At 40.9% G+C, this 25456-nt stretch overlaps 1 protein-coding gene across 3 annotated transcripts in view; it reads right to left on the bottom strand.

The window, feature by feature from the left end:
* Positions 1-2989: 2989 nt before the first annotated feature.
* The window catches only part of gabbr2 (gamma-aminobutyric acid (GABA) B receptor, 2), a 163655-nt gene continuing 141188 nt past the window's right edge, over positions 2990-25456 (bottom strand). For all 3 annotated transcript variants that reach the window (XM_083982251.1, XM_083982252.1, XM_083982253.1), the window contains 6 exons: positions 17992-18102; positions 15839-16063; positions 15499-15681; positions 14634-14763; positions 9358-9475; positions 2990-6790 (listed from right to left, as the gene is read on the bottom strand). In XM_083982251.1, the coding sequence (XP_083838377.1) occupies positions 6625-6790; positions 9358-9475; positions 14634-14763; positions 15499-15681; positions 15839-16063; positions 17992-18102 (933 nt within the window). In that variant the 3' untranslated portion in view covers positions 2990-6624. The remainder of the gene's footprint in view (positions 6791-9357; positions 9476-14633; positions 14764-15498; positions 15682-15838; positions 16064-17991; positions 18103-25456) is intronic.

The raw sequence follows: 25456 nt of genomic DNA, 5'->3' as shown, positions 1-25456 counted from the left end.
TATGCCTCTGTGTCAATGTCGTCGCTTCTCCCAGATGAATAGTCCATGATCTTAATGGAAGTGAAGAGCTTCTTTTTTTATTACAGCATTAAACTTAAAACATTTCAGCCTTTGTAAACTACACAAAGAACATGCAGCAGAAACATGTTCTAAGGCAAAGATTCTAGTTCTGCTTTTGCTTTTAGTGTGCTGCAAGTCTGTGTGCAGAGTGTCTGCTGAATGAGTCATATGTCGGTGTGTGTATGGGGGTGTACAGCCGTGTATTTTCCTGCCTCAATGCATCCCACTGCATCCTAACGAGGATTTCTATAATCATCTGTACAAAGTCAGGTGTGGATTGAGGTCTGGATCAAAGATAATCTCATGAGACGCTGTCTTTGTTCATCCAGGAAAATTGACAACAAAACATTGTCAATCACAAAAATTACGGTGGTCCAAAAACACAAAGCACAAACACTGTTCGATCTATGAGAAGTTTCCAGGGTGTAAAAGAAAAGTGACAACGGAAATGTTGAGATCAACCAAAGCCTTCAACTGTTAAATTTACATTTAAAATGTGTTAAAGCAGGTACAGGGTAGTCCGTTGTCCTCACCGCAGTGGCCCTGGTTCGATTCCACGGGCAGCCCTTTGCTGCATGTCATTCCCCCTCTCTCTGTCTCCCCTTTTCCTGTCTCTATACTAAAACAAAACAAAACAAAACTTAAAAAAAGAAGATATAGAAATACTACATAAAAAATGTGTGTAGAGTAAGTAGGCAACACAGCAATTCAAGCAGCTTTGTGAAGCTGTCTTGCACAGACGTAGCTGAATGCTAACATCATATGGCCTACTATTCGTGAAGTTAGTGTGTTATATTTGCTAATTGAAACTAAACACAAAGTACAGCTTAAATGCTATCATCTGAAAATAAATGATGCACAGATGATGGCACTGGATGAGAAATCAAAACCAAAGTTGTGTGTGATTCCTTCCACTCAAACCATGAATGATTCATGATTCATCTGATTCCAGTCCAGTCAAGATAATCTGGTCTGGATCAAAGTGGAGAACCAGTTGACACAGTGTCAAAACTGACCATAAAGCTGTGCCGCTGGCTTGGATGAAAAAAAAAAAAGATTAGTTGATTCAATGAGTCAGAAGTTTTGTGTGTTGGCTACAATTTTGGTCAACAGCTGCCAGAGCTCTTCAAAATATGTGACCTTGGTGTCGCGTTAAGACACCGTCATAAAATGAAGTTATTGTGACAAAGAAGCTCCAATGAAATTCATATCTGTGTTTGTGTATGTCCTTCTCAATCTCCAGATCAATGCAGCTTAATGTATACATGCATGAGCGAAATGGATAAATTGGATATATTAGCAGGGGCTTGTGTGCTTGGCGACCAAGCCTTCATTTCTCCAATGGAGCCATCTGATGTGAAGGAGGATACATAGGCGCTCCCCTTCCACTGACACCTAGGTCAACTTAATCAACCCGCTTTCCATTTGCACAGCGTGATCCCACAGAGACGAGAGAGAAGGTCATGCAGCATTTACACACACACACACACACACACACTGGGAAGCAGCTCCGCAAAAATCTGTGGTTATCGTTGAATCAGTAAGCAGCAGCAGAGGCATCACACTGGATCGGAAAGCTTAACTTCACTTCACGTCCTGCTGAGTTAAATGAACAGTTACAGCCGTCACAAGGTTATCAGTTGTGCTGTAAAGTCAAATGGATTGCCAGTTCAACTTAAAGGAGGATCTTGGTATTTGGAGAAAATCTGCATCCATGTTCTTGCACAGAGGCGGGTGTAGAGACTTGTATGGAGCTGCAGCGGGGAAGCAATTAATGTAGCTTAACATGAACACTGGAAGCAAGGGGAAACTTTGAGGAGTTCTCCCCAAAAACCAGCCAGCACCTCTAAAACTGATTAACTGAGATATAATTCAAACTACTCATTTGTGTGCATAAGTGTGATATTGATATCAAAAGGCCAGACTGCTCCTTAAGAGATTTGGCTAACTCCTTGTAACTCAAATGTCATTTATTTGAGCTCAAATTAAAAACTACATGTTATGAAAATCAATTTGTATCTTTAGAGACAGTTCTCATTGTGATGGTGAATGTTTTGGATCATTTCTGCAGTAGGCCCAGTTCCAGTTGTACAGTGAGGTCTGTGGATGAGAGTGGTTGCTGTTAAATATTTCACATAGTGTTTCACATGTGTGAGTGCCACTAAAAATGTTAATTGACCTTTCTGAATAGCTAAGGGACTGTTTTCTCAGAACTTGGCCTCTGCTGCTTCCATATAAGTCACTTTAATGTCTTTAATGAAGGTTTGTATGTTGAAACTAATGGATTGTTGTTAATAAATTACCACGTGGACCACGTACACCTTTTTTAAATTTGTGTGAATGTGACTGATGTTGTCTGGCCTGCCCTGAGTGGGTTTCGAACTCGGGCCTCCCCCAACTGAACTTGTAGGAAAACCATCAGTGTAGATAATGAAAATATGATAATGTCCTACTATAAAAATGTCTGTGTTTTTTCATTCAAAAGTAAATTAAAAAAGATTAAAAAACAAACAAAACTATATTAGTTAATATGTGTGGCATAAATGCATAAACACAACAATAATAATTGCAACTGTTAAGTCCCTTTTGACCTTAGACAGACTAATGATAGCCTTAACTAGTTATCTTACATTTAAATACTTTTTTCTTTTTTTTTTTTACTTGTGTCACCTTTAGCAACTTTAAAGCTGATGTCTTTACCTCCTTTAAAATCAACCTTGTAAATACGAGCATGCTTTGTAGATTCAGAGGAATAATTTTACTACATCAAAGATTTATGTGCAGATGAAAACAAGCGTTTCATTATTTTCAGTCTCACTTTATTTAACGATGATGTGAAAAGTAAAGGCTGTCCATAACATTCAGACAATAAAAGAAGAATGTTATTCAATCCCCCCCTCCCCCAATAACAACTAATGGCTCCAAAAATGTTCAGGTGTTCCAAGTGTGATACTTATTTATACAACTTTTTCATATCTATACCTCATCTGTACATAACATAGTTACAGATACTGTAAATTAAAAAAATGACGTCCAAGTATCCTTATGGCATTTCTGTGAAATATCTCCTATGTAAAAATGAGAATGTACGTAAAGATCTTTACATATACATATATAGTTCTCTATTCTTTCTGTAATAAGAAAACAAGTTATTGCCCCTCAACATGTTGCATTTAACATAGGTTTTGTTTACCGTTTAAACTCTTAATTGAACTTAACGCCATGTGATACCACATATCTAACTGACAAAACAGTAACAGTATGGACCTGTGTGTTTTTCTACTTAATATATACGTCATATTGTTATATTTTTGGACATGTATGTTTCGTGTTCTCCAGAAACCCTGATGATGACACATACAAAGATATAATTATATACGTATATGTCATTTTGACCTTCAAACTAAAGAGGTAAAAAGACCTGTGGCAAATACAAACCATCAGCATGATGTTATTTATTACAGGAAATTATGAGCCCTTGACCTACTACAGTTGCATTTGAACAATTTTTCATCCATGTTGAAAAAAGATTGAAATTAATTGTATTAAAAGAGAAAAAAAAATCAGGGCACAGTTTCATAACTAGAACAATATACCTGATGATTTGCATTTGGCATTCTGAATGGACAAAAAAAAGAAAAAAAAAGAGGACATTTTTAATTTGGTAAATGCCAGGAGTTGGTTATTAAGATTGATCATTTGCTACTACCTTCACTTTATTGCCCTCAGTGAATAACTGCTAAACCAGTAGCATAGTCGATATGATAAAGTTGAGTTTGTCACTGAGAATCTTGGCATTGACATGTTTAAAGAACTCAAAGGTCCATGTTTTTGTAAGGAAGTATACGTCAAACCAATTGCAGGTGAGAGGATGAAACAACAGAGTGGATTTGTCACGACAGTTGCAAAAACAGAGGTAACTCTGTGAATTATACATTTTATTTCATGCCGTCTTGAGAAAGCCAAATACCAAATATTCCATACATGGACACCATCATCAGGGTATCAGCAAATTGTACACAATCACATATAATGTAATATATAAAATGTGCGGTTGGTTTTTCTTCTCCTGAAGGAAGAACCAATCCTCTGACAATGTCTCTCACTCACTTGTCAAGTGACTGTGATTCTCTGGTTGGCAAGGGTGCTGGACAAGCCGTGACTCCTTGGAGGTCTGTGCTCGGGATTTTCTTGCTCCTGTGCTCAGCAGGGGGCTGGAAGAGGGAGGAGCTCTCACAGGGAGACACCATGATATGTCCGACAGCGGGTGGATCTGTGCTGGGCTCGTGTCCCACTTCGTCCCCGTGTCCTCCACTGACCTTGCAGCTGATTGACAGTGTTTTTGATCAGACGCCAGCTCGGAGAGGAAATCCACTCTAGCTTAAGTGGAGCTTTCACCAAGTTCTCCCATACTGTCCCATGCATTGAGGCATTGAATTCAAATAAATCTATGACACGTACAATTTACAGATGTGTGGCCAATGCTGTAGTTTGCTGGGTCAGCGCCATTATCACCCTAATATGTATTGTTGGTTCCTGCAGGCTACAATATAAGACAACAGGCACAGCGCTCAACAAACGCCTTAAAAACTAAAAACCAAGACACCAATGGTGAAACATATGCTGAGAACAAACCTCACACTCGATAAAAAGTCCTTTTTAGTCCGGAGTCCCTGTTTGCTTTTCTCCTGCATGAGGACAGTTTTACAAAAAAATGACAACACTGTGTCGATGACCGTTTTGCTCAGTGCAGCCTTCTTGGGCCGAGTTCAACGGCACTGAATTACATTTCCATAGCAACTGAGGTATGTTCACTGTTGCTAAGTGTGAAGTGATTTCTTGTGACACTCAATATTATCTGTGAAAGAAAGCCCTGTGTCTGTGCTTTATGCTCTATCACTGTGACCAGCAGTGGTGTCATCACCGTCTTGGAACTGAAAGCTACAGCTGGTTGGGGCTTATTTCTTGAGGCTCCCATCCGTTCATTGTCTTGACTGCCCGCTCATGGAAATTCAGGTCAACCGTTTAATCCAGACTAGCTGTGGATCCGGCAGACCTACATCCTTTCCACCATCAACTCTTGAGTTTTATTTCTTCGGAAGAATTTTAGGTCAGAGTCTTGTGCCCTCTTGTCACTGACATGAACCTCATTGCCCTTTACTGTGCTGGTTAGCTGTGAGGGCTCGATCAGATGGACATCTTAACAGTCTGTAGAGACCACTCTGTAGGAATCGATATGACCAGGCCCGTCACTAATGCCTTGACTGAAAAGCACCTGAATTTATAAGGTGCTCTCTTGCGTTTTAAGTGTACATCTGAATGTGTGCATTTCTTGGCATATAACACGCATTAAAAGACAACTGTGGAACACTCTTGTGGTGTCTTTTAGCTCTATTATCTAACATAATATGCAGCCTTGGAGACCCGGTAAAAGGCATATCAATATTCTGTTTAACATGCTTTCTGAGGATGTATTAAAAATGATTGAGTCATTTGTTTAGTTATCTATTTTTGATTTAAATAAAATAAAAATAAATATGGAAGGCCATATGCAAAGTCTGATGAGAAATATCTGACGGAAATCAGTGGTGCAAATTTAGCAAAGTGAAAAAAAAAACAGCCATGTGAGTCTTACTCCACGTTGGAGCAGTGTCCCTCTGGAGCCTTTTCATGTTGTGTGACTCACAGGCTTTGATGTATCTCACTTTGCTGCCCATAAGCTAATTTATCAGCAGTTACACAAATTAATTCATATCTCTTTCATACACATGTCTAAGTCTTTGTAGGTCGGATGCCATGTTTTAGAAGCTTTCATTTGCCTACCTGCCTCTCTTACACACTCCACTCCTTGAACCCCTTTAATTGTCCATTCACAGCATATACAAAGCTTACAGCATACAGCTTACATCAAAGTCTGAAATGATGATATTTACACGTCTCCACGAGGTTGGGAAGTGGACGGGGAGTAAATTGGATTTTCCTTTGTTGGGTTTTTGTAAATTCCATGTCTCCACACCTGTATCCAGTCACTGAAGCAGTGAAATACTCGAGTTAGATGACGAGCTCACGCGTAGCTGTGAGCACAGACATACAACAGATAAGGAACAGAAACAGACAATCCCCTCTGAAGCAGATAAGGCTACACGTCAGGTCAGGGCTGGTCCACCACTGCTCTGCTTTTGGGGTGTCAGTGTGTTCGTGCATGTGTGTATTTGTGTATGTTTGTGTTTGTTTTATTGTGCATATGTGTATATGCCTAGGCGAGGGGAGCAGACGAACAAGGGGACATTGCTGTGAACTGTGGGAGTTTGATAGGGTCATCCAGTGCCCCCTCTGTCTCCTCGCACCCCTTCCTGACTGAGGGTTTCAGTTCTCAAGAGAGGCCGGGGTGAAGAGGTACAAAGAGTGAAACTCGGCCGATCCCCCTCCCTCTCTTCTCCCCCTGTCCTCCTTGTTCTGAGACAAAATACGCACATACGCTGATGATATCAGTCTATTTGTTGTAGAAAAAAAGAACCATATATGTCTCCTCTGCAAAGAGCCAGGTGGAGGAGTGAACGAAGCTCACAGGCCAGAGACCATTACCCGGTAGGAGGGGGGCATGTGTCTGTGACGTGGGCTGGAACCAGGGCTGCCACTGGGGCTGGTGCAGCTGGCATCAACCCCTCCTATGGAAGGTAGGTAGGCATGGTGCAGGATGGGAAGCTGCAAGGACAGTCGACGTTGTATGCTGCAGGTAGAGAAAGGTAAGGTACAATGTCAGGCATACAAAGTAACTAAGTATATTTACCAACTTCACTGACAATTATGTTCATGTGACACCAACCAAGGCTATACAATGCTTTCATTGTGCACTCAGTAGAAGTCTGTCTGTATCTGTCTTGCATTTAACCATTTTCAACTGTTCACTTGGTTAAGGAGAGGGGGGGAAAAAGATAATAAACAATGTTTATTGGCCTTTGGTCATAACTTTTGTCTGTGGCACAAACTGAGGTTGGTCCATTGTGTAAAACAAAGAGTAAGCATTATAGTAGTTGTAGTTTCACTACATAAATGGAACATAACAAAATACCCTGGGACTAAATGTTAAAATTGCATATAAAGTGCTGCAAAATAATCCAAAATTAACTAATTTCTTTATGTTAATAGACTTTACATACACGTCGAAATGAGGGCAAAATTATATAGTAACACAGAATATAAAACAGTCAACTCTGGGTGAGTAGGCCTATTGTTTATTAATACTTAACATTCAACTTCAGTGAGTATTGATTCGAAAGTACTGACAAAGACAAAAGGGAGAGACACGGGGAAAATAATGTGTTACGGTCTGATTCTCTCTCAGGCCATGTAGTAGACTTGCCCAATTTACTGTTAAGATTCTCACAGGTTGTGTTTGGTGTTGTTTAAATCACACACAACACAACTGATAGCTGTGTGGAGACGTAGGAACCAGAATGACTGGTTGGTTTAACTAATTGTCAATATTTTATTAATGTACAATGTTGGGTAGTTGTTGCGTTATGCAGCCATCTGATACTGACACTAACGCCCTGATGTTGTAAACAAGTAAGGTGGAAAGTAGGACAGACAACGTCTTGTTTGGTAGTATTTGAGCAAGAAAACAAAAAACAAGGTTGCACGTGTGTTGAGTAAGAATTAACCGGCATCACTTGACAGGTGAAATACATGCAGAACAGACATGTGGATGTTAAGGTTGGAAACACACTGGACAAAAAAGGTAACAACTCAATTTTGACTGTTTTTTGTGCGTTGTCTAAATCACTTAAATTTCTGTTTTAATTGACAGGGAAATGATGAATATCCCTACTGAGAACAGACAGGCAAAGTGTAGTTCATGCAAACTCTCAGCAATTCTTCTAATTGTTTTCCCTGTATTCTTTAGCAGCCGCCTTCCCTTCTTCTCTCCTTTCTAAGTCGTTAATCCACCGTGCCTCCCAGCTTCTGGGATCATCTGACAAAAAGAACATTTCATGCTTCCGCCTGGTGTGACAGTTCACACCCTACCTCGCCAGAGCCAGTGCCGCTGCCAGCCGTTCTCAAGAAAATTGCATAACCAAATGCCAGTTATGTAAAATAAATAAATAAATAAATAAATAAGAGGGGGAATGAAATTCAAGCTCAGTCAGCGACAGACCTAGAAAAATGTCTTAATTAGGTGAACTTTAAAATATTAATAGTTCTCAGGCCTAGTCAGTTATCATGACCTGTCCCATTTCTGTCGGAAACACAGTCTCTCTTCCGAGGGAATTTCAGTGTGTATATTCTGTGTTCTCTATATGACACAGATGCTGCACTTGACAATTACATGCACCTGGTGTGTGACTTTGCATTTGTCATGTCACAAAGTGTTACCATTCGTCCTCCTCCACCACCTCACCTCCCTTCATACTAACTTCTTTATATTTGTCTCTTTCTCTCTCACTGCCTCTTCATCTCTCTTCCCTCCATGTGATCAAACATTCATGTGGCATGGGAATAGCTCTGAGTGTTCCTTTACTTCTGTTCTCCTCCCTGTCTATTTTCAGAGCTGCTTCCAATGCGAGCTGTAAATCACTGGTTACATAAGCCTCTGTGAGTCTCTACCTCGTTCTTTCTCTCATTCTCCTTATTTGTCTCACTTTCCTATCTAAACATCCTTCTGCCTGAATCCTTCTCTTCTCTGTAACTGCCCCTACCTCAGTATTTTACCCTCCTTGCCTGCTGTCTCTTCTTTCTCTGTCCGTCTGTCCCACTATGTTGTGCATTCTTCTTCTGGTTCTGGTTAAATGAATAAGGGAGGGAGAGCTCTCAATGATGCATGAAGTGTCCCCCCCCCCCATTGATGAAGTCGACATCCCTCAGCTCTGCCACCTTATAAATGATAAGTGAATGTAGATCTGCATTTGTCGCATGAGTGTTTTGAGAGTCCAAAACCATCTTCTTTTACAAGTTGGGACAACAAATCAATCTACTGCGGGTGAATGTGCGCGCACACTGTACAAGCGCACGTGTCTCTAAGTGTTTCACGGCGAGCGCACAGGCTGCAGTAAGTCCTGCATGGTTGGAGAATACACGCATACACTCTACGTGGTTATATGTATGTTGATGTGCGTGGGAGATAGAAATTTACAGGGCCGGCCCATGCTTTCGCCGGGCTCTGTTGCCAGAGCAACTGCCTGAGAGCGGCTGGTGGTTGTGATATGTGTGACGTGCAGTCTGAAGAGAAAGCTGACAAGAGGGAGGAGAGGGGGAGGGACATGGGGGTAGAGGTGCTGAAGAAACGGGAGAGCTCACTGTTCGGGTGAGTTGATATCCTCCAGGGGACCTCTGTTTATTCTGGAAGGGTCCATGGAGCCCCACTGCGCCTGAGGCTTCTGCTCCAGGTGGTTCTTCAGTATCGACTTCTCGCCATCTGCATTGAAAACACATGTAAACCTCATAAACAACGAGACAGGCTGTGTCAAGAGGGCTGTCACAGTTAACTGCTCAGCTGACACCAGCTGCACATGCCCAGAGCCTGAGACCTGACATTAAGGGCATTTGCCAAAACATTTGGTGCTAATATGTGGGTCAGGATCCTCATTTGTTTCTTCAGTTGTTTGGGAGAAGGGCAGTCATGAACATGAAAGATGCTTCTTGATTTTTAAGCAATAACTTTTTTCCTGACACCATGCAAGAAGTGATTTTGTCACTTTCTGTCACAAGAACCACCAATTTGTACCCAGCTGATGTCAATATCTAGAGAACATGACGCCACTTGTTTTTCCACAGCAGGTACTGGAGAGGGGATTCCTCTGGGACTGATGAAGGCATACAAGTGTTCTTGTGTGACGTCAATGCGATGCATTGAAGGGATAGTTTTGTTTTTTGGAGTGGGGTTGTGTGAGGTACAGTATATATATGAGTAGATGCAGTAGATTCTGTTCAGCCTGCTCCCAGAGTGAGAGTGTGCTACATCTACTACAAGTGACGTACGTCATATAATTCAAACAACATGATAAAATGTTCATGTTCTGAAATGTTGCTGTTACTGTCTGTGAATTGAATGAAGAGCTCGGAATTGTGGTGACGCTCCACAACATGAATAAAAATGGAAACGCACCTATAGACTAATGATGTCTTATTTAGGCTAACTTGGAGAAAATATAATGCTGGCTTTTGAAATAAATATTTCCACTCAGTATGCAGGATGAACTATAAAGCACTGGTGAAAAATAAAATTGTCGCTGTGTGGGACAAATATGCATTAAGTGGAAACGGACACAAAGTAAAAGAATGAACAGTCCTTATCAGGAGAGGAAGGCAGGGAGGACAAAACATGATTTCTGCATTTTCCTAATGTTGCGGAGGATGTTGGAGTTGATGAGGCTGAAACACAATAAGAATTACAGTAAACAAACATCACTTTTCAGGAGTAGCACCTGGAGAGTAGTGGGATGATTTTTCCCTACAGAGTTTTCTCTCCTGTTGTCCCAGATATCCCAGCACTTTGTGACCTGATTCACTGATCACAGTGCTCCATGCCCTGATTGGCCATCTGAGCTCACTGGACTATTTTAGAGTAGACTAGTTTTTGCATTTTGAAAAGAGCCTAACCTTGTGCTTCTCATGCTGTGTTAAAAGCCCAGACAGAGATATTTATATAGTTCATTATGGATTCAGACACAGAATATGTGTTTGTGCTACAAAGAAAGTACTGGGCCATGATTTTTTTTTTCCACAGAGCCAGTTCTAGGCTGTATAACACCTTACGCAGAGTGTAGTAAGAGTTTTAAGATTAAATGTTTAACGAACAAGAGTTAATCAGCATAAACCTTCTATCTACTCTCACAGTTCTATGTTTATTCATTTAGAACACAAGTTAAAACTATGAACTGATTAATTTAATTAAATAATTGATGGACAGTGAAATAATTGAAACAGTTTTTCAACAACATTTTCAACACTAATAATTACACAAACGTCATTAAAAAAATATTCTGAAATGTGAGATTTTTGTCCTGTTATGTACTGTTGTGCTCTGTAAAAACTGGGATGAGTATTTTTTTCTGACCATCGATTGATAAACAGTTAATCAAGAATAATTAAAGCAGTGATCAAGAAGAAAAATAAAACCATAAAATGAGCCCTGAGGTCATCGGCATCATTTTCAGTTGCAATATGATGGATTGGATTTTCTGGTCCACAGGGGAATAATTGCTGCAAGTGTCGAAGTCATAAACATGATAGATTCACAAGTTACTATGAATTGATAACAAACATACTGCAACATCTCATATTAAAAAGGCCAATCTGTCAGAAAACACCAGCATCACCATGTGCTTGGACATATTCAGAGAGAGAAAGACGAAGAGAAAGGAAGAAAGAATGATAGATATATATATATATAGAGAGAGAGAGCGGGGGGGATGGAGAGTTGCTTCTCACCCTTTGTGAGTGAGTGTAATCACTGTTGACATGGCGTTCTACTCTTATAACAGCCACTCATCCACAGCCCCCAATACATTCAGATCAGCTCTCTTATGAATACTGATGACTAGAGTTAGGAGCCGACGACGACAACGACAATGATGATGATGATGAGTGTCAAGCATAAGCAGATTGAGGCTGGGAAAAGTGTATATGCTGGTGATCTTTAAAGGAGGCTTAATGACCTGTGATTTTATTTCCATAATGTGTGTCAGGCTGATGTTTGCGAGTACCACCTAACATGCTGTCTCTCTTTGTCTGAACTAGTTTTCTCTAAACCCTCTGTCTCCTTCGCTCCCTTCAGAAAACAGTTCAACATCCCAGAGACCGAAAACCTTTCGGTCTCTGGTCTCTGTATGAAGAGTTACAGTAAAGTAGTGTGTGCAGTGTGAGAGCAGCCTCAGATGAGTAAACTGGGCTCATCATATATTGTGTGCGTGGTGACATGAAATCAGTTCTTAGTACTCGGTTATTATCACTACTAATGCTCTATTTAAGTAACGGGTAAAAAAAAACCCAAACAGACCAATTTCTCCTCCAGCATGTTTTTCCACATATGTATCCATTATGGGAGATATATTCTTACCACCAACTGCAGCTGTTGGCCTGGAGAGGTTACACATATTTCATGTTTCTGCATCCATACTGTTTATAAATATGATTCATATACTGTTTGGTATTTTGATAAATCTATAGAAAACAGATACACACTGTTGGTCACAGTCTTGTTTTTCTTCATATAAAAATCTCTCTGTAAATGCATATTCATACTGACAAGTCTTTGGTTGTAATTGTCTCTTGACAACATAACCAAGAGAGCACATATAAAGATTAAAAATAGATCTATTTCCATGAGCCCACACAATGTGAAGTTCAGCAAAGAGAGTCTGATCAGCTGTCGGCTCCTGCCAGATCACACAATAAGACGATGTGTTAACTGAGGGTGGTTCATTATTTTCATTATTATTTCATGGACACATAATAAAAAAAACTGTGCCCTGACCCATGACAGTTAAGTAGTCTTATAAAATCTCAAACCACTGAAACATCTCTTGATTAAGAAAATTTGATGCAGTTTCTGGGTGGATAAATATAGGAAGGTCAAAAATCTCACAGATGGCCGCTCATTACTTACTAATTAAAATAATCTTGGCACTGACTCCTCAACACCGAGCTGCTCCTACCAACAACATAACAACACAGACATTTTTTTATTTATTTCAGATCTATCCTTGTGAGTGTACCACCACATAATAACAAACCCCGACCCCCAACCCCCCACCACCTCAAATTATTTTAAAGCCAGACAATATTTGGACTTACAACAGGAGGGCGTGAGTCTGGTGTGTTTGTGCGTGCGCAGTTGCAAAAGATGAGAAGCAGAGAGGAAGGAGAAACAGGGGGAAGCAGAGAGCAAACTAAAAGACAAAGAAGCAGCATTGGATAGTCGCTCCCTGAATGTACTCATTAACTGCCATCAGTTCATTGCGTAACTATGAACTTTCACAGATGAGAAGCTTCTCGAACATTTCTAACATCCTCTGCTCCCAATCCGCAGGATGAGCGCAGCTGCTTTGCTCTCTTACCTTCCCAAACTCAGACAGATCCATTAGACACCCCCGAGAGCAGCTTTGTGCTGGCGTGTGCATCAGACATGCCGGATCTGGCTGCTGTACATCACCATCACCCCATGTCTCTTAAAATGGTGCGTAATGCAAAGCGATGCTGCTGGGGTGCAGCAATTCACTGATTCAATTTTAGGAGCCCAGCTTCATAATATCTAAGATATGGCTGTGTCAGTTCAAACAGCATGAACCAGGCAATGCATCTCTAAATGTTAGATTCAGATTGTGTTTCCATCTGCTTGTCTGTCCCAATGATGATTCATCTTAACTGCTTCCTCCCTTTTCTGAAGTCTTCTCTCATATGTTTTCTCAAGCACATTGTTCAACAGACAGCAGACAGCGCCACTACCCCCACCCCCAAACACTTAACAATTAGGTGAAAACGAGTGTAGACACACTCTGGGGTTTATAATTAAAGGTGAAAGAGTTGATAAAGCATGACTACAGTGTGTTCTGAACTTGTCAAGCAGCGCTGAGGTATTCAGGAACTGTAGCTAATCTCATGACTCATTCTCAGAGACGTCACAGGCTCTCTGTCAGACAGAGTGTGCCTGTCTCCCTTCTTCACCTCCCGCGGACAGGAGCTCAGAAACAGAAAAAAAGAAACCTCAAGGTATTCTGCTGCTCTGAACGCAGCATTAAAATCCTACACTGATGCCACTAAACCTACTTCAGATGTTGTCAGGAATTATTATTTCATAGTGTGAGGGGATAAGCCCTCCATTTCTTACCATTAACAAATTGTGAATGTCAACAGGATTATGAAACTGTGACATTAACCAGTTTAATGTATATTTTCTATGGAATATGTTCCTAGGACGCCTAGTTATAGTGATACACATTATTGTATAAAAAACTAAACCACATGGTACTGCAGCGAGAGACAGGATTGCTATGATATCGTTTCCAGCCACCAGCAGCAGCACTGAGCTCTCACTTAACCATCTTGGATTTCAACAATAGTGAAACATGTTGCACAAAGCGACGGTGGCCCTCAGGGTTCAAAGCACTGCAGCTTAAGAAAACACATGCAAAGACACAAACGTGCAAATTCAGAAAACAACTTCATCAATTGGGCCCATCACTTTTTTTTTTGCATCCCCAGAAACACTTCCATAGTGTTATGAGTTTTTGCATGGCATAGGTGGTCAAACTGATGAAGTGCATTATTCAACACAATGTCAAATAAAGTTGAAGAGGCCCTATTTGTGAATTCATGATATAACTGAAATGGTGGTTTCATGAAATAAGTTGATTCTAAACAGATCACATTCCACTGGGTGCTGTAAACTGGTGAAAGGTAATCATACTCTAATAGGACTGTGATAAGCTGCTTTTACGCAGCCTGTTCAGTGTGGGAATTTTCTGCCTTTATTCCCTTAATGTTATGTATAAAAGTATGAACCCAGACTTGGGGGGAAGGGGGTCCATTATTGATAAAAGACTGTAGATGGAAACGTATAGTCAGTTTCTCACCTTTACCATCCGTGAAGTTGCGTATGCTGAGGATGTTGTTTGCGTCCGGGTAATGGTTCTGTTTGATGTATGGAGTTTTCTCTGGAGTGTCCTGCAGCTGCATGGTCACTTCCTCCAGCTCCTTGTCCAACTTTTTAAACAGAAAAACAGACAAATTATTAGTTGATGCTTTGTTTTTAAAAAAGAGGGGGAAAATAGATGCTAAACTAGATTAAGTACATAATGAACCAAACCAAAACCATCTTTGCATACCTTATTCACAGACAACTTCAAGTCAGCTTCAAGGTTATCAGACAAATATTACCCAGCATGGAGTCTAGTACTTTATTTACAGCAACTGCTCCAGCCACATTCTTCACCATCCAGTGAGGAATGTAAAAGGCTCCTGTCAGAATAACTTTTCTTGTCCTCCCGGGTGTCAGACTAGCTCCTCAGTCATGAACAACACCAAGGACAACAGTTCATCTCTGAGAGACCTGGTAGAAAGCCGTGACTGCCAAGGGATTTTTATCAGATGTCAATCAATGTCAGAATGGATGAACATTTTAAATAAATGAATAATGAGTGTATAGCCCAGGACAAGGGCCACAGACACTCAGTGACAAAAGAGTCTCTTGAAGTGGTGAGAGTTGCTTTAAACAACTAACTTCTATGGATTGAATGATACTTGCAAATGAACTGGCTACAGTGCACAGAGCCACTGTGTTGAAGTCCATTGAGGTTAAATTATTTTCTTTAGTTTAAACCTCTGATCAATTTCTGACCTTCAATGACGGTTACATGTCTCTGTTTCTGTTCCATTATTGTAGTAAAATCATTCATTGTGTGTGTGTGTGTATGTGTATGTGTGTGTGTGGGGTCAGACCTCCGTTATCCTCATGCGGAGGCGGTGGTTATCAGTTTGAAGCCCATCCAGTCGAGAAGTGTTGGCTTGGTTGACGCTGGTGACCGAGGTGGAGGTCTTGGAGTCTTCCTTCTTCTGGTTCTGGGTGAACTTTAACCTCCGGTTCTGGGTGGCTGCATCTGGGTTGGTTCTCATGCTGATAAACTGCAGGAGAGGTTATGAACTTTCGTGAAGATGAGATTACATGGAAAAGCTCCACATAACTGTTTACGTTGCATTTTTTGTTGGGTGGGGCTGAAGTGTGGTGTGTGAACGGGGTGATAATTAAACACATTTCTCTCTCTTTCACACATGAACTGACCTTGGGAACGAAGACCAGACAGAGCGTGATCGTGCTGCAAAAGATGATCACTAGTGCTACGATGCAGAACTGGACATTGGGCTGGTCTCTGGTCAGAAAGGACACAGCAGCGCCGATGATGCACATGATGCCCACGTTGTACACACTCATCCCAATGTATTTGCTGTCGTTGAGGGCGGGGATGCTCACGTTCCTGGTCTCCCATGCCAGAAAACAGCCAAATAACTAGAAGGGAAAAGAGAGATAAAGTTTTGGGAAAATATTACATCACAGAGTAATTTACAGAATATCTAACTCTGGTTAAAATAAGGTGTGAGCTCCTTTCTGTGGGACACTTCACAGATTGATTTAGTTCTCTTTATTGTTCTTCATAAATACTAATATAATAGAGTGCAGGTTTTACTCGCTTCATAAAAAAAATATCAAACACAAATTGACTTCATAATATGATAAAGTCTTAATGAGGAGAGAAATAATCTAAAGAGACACTTTAAAGCAGCCTCAGGTTTCATGCCAGTAAAATGTTTATTTAGTGTGAGAGAATAAATTGTTTGGAGGAACATTAGAGTTGCAGCAGCCTGCACAGCCACAGCCTGCCTGAATAATTCAGCTTGCCGTGTAAGGTGGCCTGCCTGCTCATTCTCAAATCTAAATTAGAGTTAGTGGAATGACAAGCGGCAGAATTAAAAGAACAGTCATCGAGGATTAGTGCGCCTCAGGTGTGCGAGGTTTTCGGTGAAGTGTGCGACGTGCATGTATTCATGTGTGAGCTTGTGCGTGTTTAAGTGTGTGCGGTGCATTGGTGACTGAAGCTTTAATGCCTCTTTTTTGCTGTGCTGTCCCCTCTCCTCTATGTCTTATACAGATGCTCCTGCCAATCACTTCATACAAACTCTTTCTTCCCTTATTATTTTCACACCGAAGCCCTTCAGCTAGTTAACCCGCAATTTTCTCCCTCCTTCCACCTCGCCGTCTTTGACATTTCACTGTGATAACTTTCACGCAGCATCCTCTGTGTTCTCTGCTTAAGATGATTTACCGCTGTGTCTCGCTCCTTCTCCTTCGCCTCGCCGTGAATGTAGTGAGGTTTGCATAATTTACAGGTGCTCCTGCCTCTCGGAGGTTTTAAAACATGTGGTGGGGAAATGGAAAATTCCTAGGGTGTGTTAGAGTTTGATTAGAACTGTGTCTCACGCACCATGACAGGTACATGGTCAGATACAGCGCAGACTTGGGCCCCTGCCCTTATCATCTTGTCAGTGCCAAAGTGCCCATGTGAACTGAATTCCTAAAATATTAACATTAACAATTATATTATACATAGAAGTAAATATTCAGTGTCTGCCTGCAGAATCAACTGTACTCTACTGATGAGACTGGAATTATGAATAATATGCAAATGAAATCAGTGAACACATTTATTCAACAGCAAATCAGTTCTACTGATCTATCAAGATAAAAAATATAATAATATTCGATAATGATGCTTGGAAGACTATTAAAACCATCATTTTCACTTAATGGTCTATATGCATTAAATCAGTAGTAGTTAGATCACAGGCTAAACTGTTATACACTGCAATATGAGGTTTTACAGTGGTTATGTGAGCAGTCACTTGTGTGTAATGTAGTCTGTCTCTTTCCAAGTCGTCACAGTAGAGAGGAGTTCTTATGGTCCGTATAATTCCTGTTTTGGCGCCATCTTCACTGATCCATATCAGTCCACATCTATGTTTACAGTCTACTTGTGTAATGCTGTCAATCTGATTCTCCGTACTGTAATTTTACTTTCGTTATATTTGTCTTCTATACGCATCAGTGTTGAATTTAATTATTGTATTTCTGTCCATACTGGATGAGGGATTCCTCCTTTTTCAGTGCCTGTGACATACACACTTACCACTACACACTAAACACACACATACAGTATTCACGTGTTCATACACACGTGAGGAGCTTTAAAGCAGATACTTAAGGTTTAATGCTAGCACACATTTCTTGAATAGGGTAACATACCAACAATAATAGGAAAAGAAAAGACATCAAGCCTCAGACGTGCACGTTAACGAGGCTGTTAAGCATCACATCAGCAGATGTTGCACATTTGTGCAAGCAGACTTTTGAGTACACAGAGAAATTTGGTGTTCTCTCACCATTAGCAGCCCCTTGTAGGCATAGACGATGCCCAGCCAAATGGTCATGTGGGTGTTCTCACAGTGTTCCAAGAAGGGACGGATGGCGATGTCTCGGCCTTGGGGGTCCGCCTAGTGACACACAAACACATGGACAGGAAAAGAATTGAGTGAGACACCCAACAACAACAACAACAAAAAAGCACTTACGCAAATTAGACAGAAGAACAAATAAGCGGAAGCAGGCCCTAAGGTTGGGTTACAGTGAAGCATGCAGCGTTACCTGGAGGAGCGATACAACAGAGAAAACCAGTAAATGAGCTCAAAAGGAGGAAATCCTCAGTAAGCCTGTGAAGTGTTCCCACATTAGTTTCCTCTTTGCAGGTGTTCTCATTTCACATTCAGGGACAGACGCTGAACAGACTGTCGGCAGCCAGTCCGAATGAGGGGTGTCAGTGATCAAATATCCAGGTGTGTAATCAAACGGTGTCCCACCGTGGCCACTGGGCTTCTCCAAAGTCGGCTGAAGTTAAATGAATCCATGCTTAGTACGCTAATGGGCACAACTAATGAAGCCTATTCATTAATGTGATTTACACCTCCCCCTTTCTTCCTTGTTTCTCGCTCAGGCTCTGTCACGCAATCTCTCCATCCTGTCCCTGTCGCCCCGTTTCTCGTGCTTTCTTTTCATTTCCACTTGTCTTTCACTGCAGCTGGTGACACAGGTGACTCAAAGGGCAAATTAGCATCCGAGGTGGATATTAATATGCTAAAACACATCACTCCCTTTCGCTCTTTCTCCCTGTTAGGCAGAGCTTTAAAAAGCCTTTAATAAGAGCATTGGCCTGTGTGGATTCATCTGAGGCCACACCAATATATCAACTGTGAGACACCTGGGGCAAGGCTGGGCATATTACCATCCAGCTCCTTAGGTGTGTGTGTGTGCATGCGTGTCTGTGGGGGCAGTCTGCTCAGACTTATTTACAGTATGACATGTCTAATGGCTCGGCAGATGGTGTGTGTATATGCGCACAGGCATCTACAGTACAGTGTTTGATTTATAAGCAAATTCCTTCAAGGCAAAAAAGCAAGATGAGAGGAAAATACAGATGCTGGTGTTGTTTCCATCATCATACATTCCTCTCTGGTTGTGTACTTTGTTTAGTGTGCCTCATGTGAGTGCTCTCATCACAGTTAAATACACACCCACTCACACACATCCCTCTAGCTGCAAAATATCTCTTCCACTAGTCATATTGACCCCATATTCTCCATTCAGATCACATTAAGGGTAATGGTAAAACTATTCATGTTTCTCTCTTTGACTGTTATGGATTTACATTAGTGTTTCTTATAGGATGATAGGAAACTATAGTGCTTTAAGAGCTACACTGATTCACCTAACACAGCTGAACAGACATATCATTTCTGGTAATCCTGCAAGTGTTGGATTGTAGTACAGTTTTCTAGCTTTAATTCCCATGCCTCCCCCTTGAAAAAACAACTTTCAAGCTTGTGTTGCTCACCCATCTTGCTTTTAACATTCAATTCCACAAAGGATTACATATGCAGTTACACCACACAGAGTTTGGTGAAACATATACATGGCAAGTGGAACTCTCCCAACACAAACACACACACACACAACACGGATGTGAAGTCAAGTTTTCCAACTGTGGCGACCAAGGGGGTAGATCGGACTACGTGCAAGTGGCCATATTGGGTCAGGCAACCTGCAGTAGATGGGTGATCGATTCATCTTCACTGAAAAAAACCTTTCATAACTCTATAGTTTCATAGAAAAGTACATGATTAAAATGATTTGTGATTTTAAGTACAGTATGTAGTATCATAACTGCATTTCTGACGTACAAACCAAACCAAACCGTTTAAAAATCTGTCAAAAACTGAGCAAGTTCTGGTTATTATAGTAGAACATGCACCACCATGCCGTAGATTCTTCTGTTGTACATTCATTATTTTATGCACCCTACAACACCCCCACACACATCCACTCCACACACACAACATGCTCCACATACCTATCCACTAACATCCACACTCCATGATTTGTGATTTATTGTCTAACTTTATTATTCTCTGTTAAATAAATACTTATTTAATTGTGACAACGGGGCGTCTCCCTCCTTTGTCATGTCTGTAACACAACACCTTCCAATGATCTTCAAAACCATAGATGTCTTAAAACAGAAACACATCAAACACTGAAGATCGTTTCTGTGGCAGGAAGTGTGGTGCCGTTACGTGGCTCACGTCACTCATACCTGTGATTATTTGGGGATATTAGAGTCTAGTTTACTTCAGGAGAAGGGCTGGTAGAAGCGGGTTTCTGCTTTGAGAGCCATGAAGTAGGTGGAAAGAGAGAAAAGTGGGGCAGGTGATGACGCACAGGCAAGCTATTTTTATTTATTCATTTATTTATTCCTTTATTTATTTATTTATCTTTTATGAGCAGACATAATAAGTTGACACAGCTCAGAAAAAAAAGGATTGTGAGACTGAAGCATGATATTTCCATCATATAGACACAGGCAACTTCTTCATGAAAAATATCTTTCAACCTATTTTTGTAATGTGTTGGGACTGAGCATGAGCAAATCATGAGTTATGTATGAGTTGGCCTGGTTTGACCAACTCTCTGCACAGCAGCCGGTGGCAGGGAACCCTCTCTGATCATAGGAGGCAATACAGTTCTGTATTTTGTGTAAAACAATTAGGGCAATCGTTGTAAAGGCTATAATGGCCATGTTGAAGTACAGCTCTGGTATAGCAGTGAAGATGAGCCTTTACAAAAGCAGATCTCAGCCCATCTACCTTTCAGTCATCCAACAAAGACCTCAGACCCTTTTCAGAGAGGGAATATGTAACACTGTTGGTTTCAGATGTCTGTTAAAGCGGTGCTTTCAGCTCGGACCTGGTAACATTTCTGTAGCACTTTGAATTGAACACAAAGTTGTATTATGATATGCTGATTTCAAGTAGGTGAGAGATTATTGTCAGATCAGTGTGATCAACGTCTTATTTAATGGTACACTGATGGCCATTAGTAGAAGAGCAGAATTCTGTACAGTAAAAATTATGAAACTGATGAGGACATTTGTTACAGGGGGGAAGCCTGCCATTACCTGGGGCTTCAATGGCAAAATAAGTTTACAAATCCATCACAGTTGCAGCCTGTGAGACAACTATCAACCATCCTCCCATTTTGATTTATTGACTCTGTGTGTAAATGTGCCAAAACGGAGATTATTCACAGTTTGCATCCAAGAAATTCATAACAGGGTCAGAGATCCTCTTCTCTTTTCCACTGGAAAGCTTCAGTGCATCACATACATCTTCATCATTTATGTATATTTATGATTTGAAGCTGAGTAACCTCTTATTCAAACAACAATGCTCCAAGAAGTCACACTTCTTGCAAATCATTTTGTTCATTCAATATGAGAGACACATTCTGCATCAGTGCTCTTTGCATAGTCTCAGCTCCGAGCAAACTTGTGTCACTAACAACAAAATGATAAGACAAAATGAGATATAATGCTTATTAGGCTCGGGTCTCTATCGCAGCAGAGCAGACAGGAGCCCTTGCCTTTTGGAGGGAAGCTGTCTGGGGAGTTGCCAGGCAACAGGGCTGTAGGCGGCATGCGGCCCCAAAGCGGTGGCGATGGCAGTAAAAGTGCCGGTTCACTGTCATTTTTCACAGCATTAGCCCTCTAACGGGATCACTCTGGGAGGGCTGGAGCCGGCACAGTGGTGGCAGATTGTCTACGGAGAGAGGGAGCTAGATGAGGCGATGAGGGGAGTGATGGAAGGAGCAAGGAGAAAGAAATGGAGGGTGGGATGGAGAGAAGATAGGAGCATGACATATGGATGTGAAGATGGAGGCTGAAATGAATGGAATAATAAAAGCATAGATGGAAGAAAGTTAGAAATGATGGCTTGGAGTGCTAAGAGAGAAGCTGTCAATCCTGCTTCTTCAAAAAGAAACAGGAAAAACAACTTCAAGTGAAGGATGGAAGAAATTCTAAGAGGGAGAAATAACTGGGGAGCAACAGGGAGAGTGCATGAATTCATCAGAAAGACCTATGGAAAGGTGGAGATAACGATTAGGGACAAGATGACTGTAAACCTCCCAGACAATCAGATGTGTTTTTTTTTTCTAGACACAGCTGCTGTGTGATCAATATGGGGTGTTAACAGAAACACAGTGTGGTTCACAAAGGAGAGAACAGAGCATAGTTTATTGTTTTTCTTCTGCTCTAAGCTTGTTTTAGCCACTACACTGGGTTTATAAACCTCAGCCAACTTGTTACATGAATGACCTGGTGGAGAGTCTTGAGACTTGACTCAGATCAACATTTACATGTTTGCCTGTTTGGTTTGCTGGGGCTGTTCCTTTGGTGTCGTAGCACAGATTGTGAATGGGAGGTTGTTCAGCAATTGACTCTCGAGTCTCCAGTTTCCATGCAACGACCTAAAACCTTTGTAGGGAAAATAAAACCATTCATGAATGTGTTTGTTGTGATGAGTTACTCGTCTCAAGTGAGTTTCCAGTCTGTGCAAGGTGAATTTTTTATACTGCAGTGAATGAAATCGAGCCAATGGTCTGGCTGGAAAGGAAAGGAAACATATTCAAGCACCTAGGATTTATGATGCTTTAGAAAATTACTGATATAAGATTTGTGGTGAACTCACTAAACACTCAAACGCCTGAATAAGAACAGCCATAAAGAACAGCCTACTGTATGTCCCTGTTTCCTCTTGACCCCACAGTCACAGCTACAGGGGCTTGTTTCTGGATATGGATCTTGCTGTGACTGCATGATGGCCTATGGCCTGGTGGGAGGCAGAGAGCGAGAGACCAACAAGTGAGAGAGGAAATGGAGAGCTCACTCATCGTCACCTGCAGCTACCTCACACAGAGGTGCGTGTGTGTGTGTGTGCGGGTGTGAGCATAGGTCCCTGTGGGTGCCATTCTGTGAGCACACATATGTAATGTGACCGGGCTAGGTGTGTGCATGTGTGTGTGTGTGTGTGTGTTTGTTTGTGTGCATAAGTGTGCTTGCATGTGTGTGTGTCTGTGTATAGATCTGCTGTCAGGCAAACACTGACAGAAACACTCCATCACTCATACTGGCAATTACAAACCAGGATGATTCCACCACGCTGAAAGATGCAGAGAGGGAGAGATGAAGATAAAAGATAGACCTTGTGGGTGGAGCTTTGGACTTAATGGCAGCAATTTAAGTCATGGTAGAATTTAGAAAACGATGGAGAACCACGGAGAATAATGCAGAGGAGGAGAAAATGTGAATCACTGAAAAAAAAAAACAGCCTAGGATAGATTCTTTTCTTTTGACTTTAGGGAAGATTGTAAAAGTTTTACCATAAAAACATTGCATTAAATGTCATTGTGTTGTGATTACTTCAGGGATAATTTACATGTATGTATGCTGAGGCTATTTGAGATTTCTTTCTGATCTGTAAGCAATATCATATGCTGTATAATAAAATAACAACAAATGTGGATTTTTCTGATTGGTTCTGTGTGAAACGTCAGAGGGTGGCATCATCTTGAGGTGGTGCCCTGGGAACCAGCCCCACCAACTGTTTGTCTGGGCACAGAGACAAGCAGACATGCACTGACAGTGCTGTCTCATATAGATGTCACACAAACACATTATCCTCTGCAGCACCAACTGTTTTCATACATGCAAATGAAGACATTTTTAGCATTTGTCATATGTCACTTTCAGCCGGGCTCCGTTGTTTTGAGGTCATTTCTGTCATAAGAACAAACAAACAAGATTCAAGTTGTGACAAAAATTTTGTAACATAAAATCTTTTTTTTCTGAATGTGGTTTTAGATTAGACCCAAGCAACTGCACGCAACTGTGGTACACAGAGAAAAAAATGTTACAGTGATTATAGCTGAGCTCTTTTTAAGAACTTTTAACTTTATCTATTTTCTTTTATTTTACTTTTTTATTCTTCTTTGCTCCTGCTTTTAATTGTGTTTTTTGTTTTTTGTTTTTATGCTGTTTTATGCTGTTCTTTAAAAAAAAGTTTTGTCTTTATGTAAAGCACATTGAGTTGCCTTGGTATGAAATGCGCTATATAAATAAAGATGCCTTGCCTTGCCTTGCCTTACAGGGGATGGAGGTATTAAAGGAATGAATAAGGGAATGTTGAAAAGCCAGGATGGGAGATCTGGAGAGTGGCAGGAGGAGAAAAAATACATAAAGAGCACAGAGGGCAAAGTGATGGAGAGATGAAAGGCATCCTGGTGCTACAGTAATTTGTAGGAAATGATTTGAAAAGCAGCGAGCACCGTTTTCACAGGCCCTCTATCAAATTCTGAGCAGCAATAATGGCCTTTAGACAGGCAGATAGCAGAAGTGCATAGTGGGTGATTAGCTCAGCTGGTTGGACAGGGAGGTCGATGCCAGTGATGCCAAAAAGAAAGAAAGTTCATACTCATTTAGGAGATATTTTCTTGTATAGACTCACAGCAGCAGCTACATCTCAACTCTCCATCCTCATCTTTAAACTCATTTAGTTATTACGGTTTTCCAGTGCTTATTATATTTCAGGAATATGCACCCAAATTAATTTTCTACCTATTTCACAGATTCCTCCTGCAGCCAATGAATAGTCTTTGTCCCTGTACAGTCGTTGAAATCTGTGTTCGTACTGGCAGCTAGCTAACATGCTGCTGCCAAAATGTTAGCTTTTTACTTTCGCACAGAGTCAATGCCAAATATCGACCTGTTAAACAACAATGGGCATGACTACATGGACAAAATAGACAGCAGAAAGCCTGTGTGTTTGGTATTATTTATTTATTCATCCTAACTCATTTATCCTTAGTTTATTTATTTACCTTTTTATTTTATTTTTTATTTATTCATATTTATTTATTCTTTCTTTTTTGTGGCTCTTCCTCCTTTTTGTACATAATATTGACTACATCAAAAAGTATGAACCAGACTTTGCATTGCTGCAGTCCCACACCATCTACATACCCCAAACTATTCCTTTTATTTTCTTACTATTATTTTTATACATATTAATTATTATTTATTTCTCCTACTCTTCAGGTGTACTATCTCTCTACCATGTAATTCGACAGTACACGGATATCTGTTCTACTGCATTATAACCTTAACTCCTTTTGTCCTCCACAACTTCACAGCACTCTGACCCCCACTGCCCTTACATCCACCACTATCAGCAACCATTTTCAATCACACCTACAACAAGAACTATGTACCGGACTCTGCATCGCTACAGGCCCATACACCATCTACACACCCCACACAGCCCCTTCCCCCATTTCACTTGTTACTTGTACAGAAACACGGCGTTAAAGCTTACACGTAACTACAACACTAGAGGCCACATGGTGTGTGCAATTTTACTATATGTGTCACGGGACGACTATAATATTCTGTGTTCTTATGTG

The sequence above is a fragment of the Trachurus trachurus genome, assembly GCF_905171665.1.
Source record: "Trachurus trachurus genome assembly, chromosome: 11".
In the NCBI taxonomy this organism is placed as follows: Eukaryota; Metazoa; Chordata; class Actinopteri; order Carangiformes; family Carangidae; genus Trachurus; species Trachurus trachurus.
This window is presented reverse-complemented; position numbering and strand designations above follow the sequence as displayed.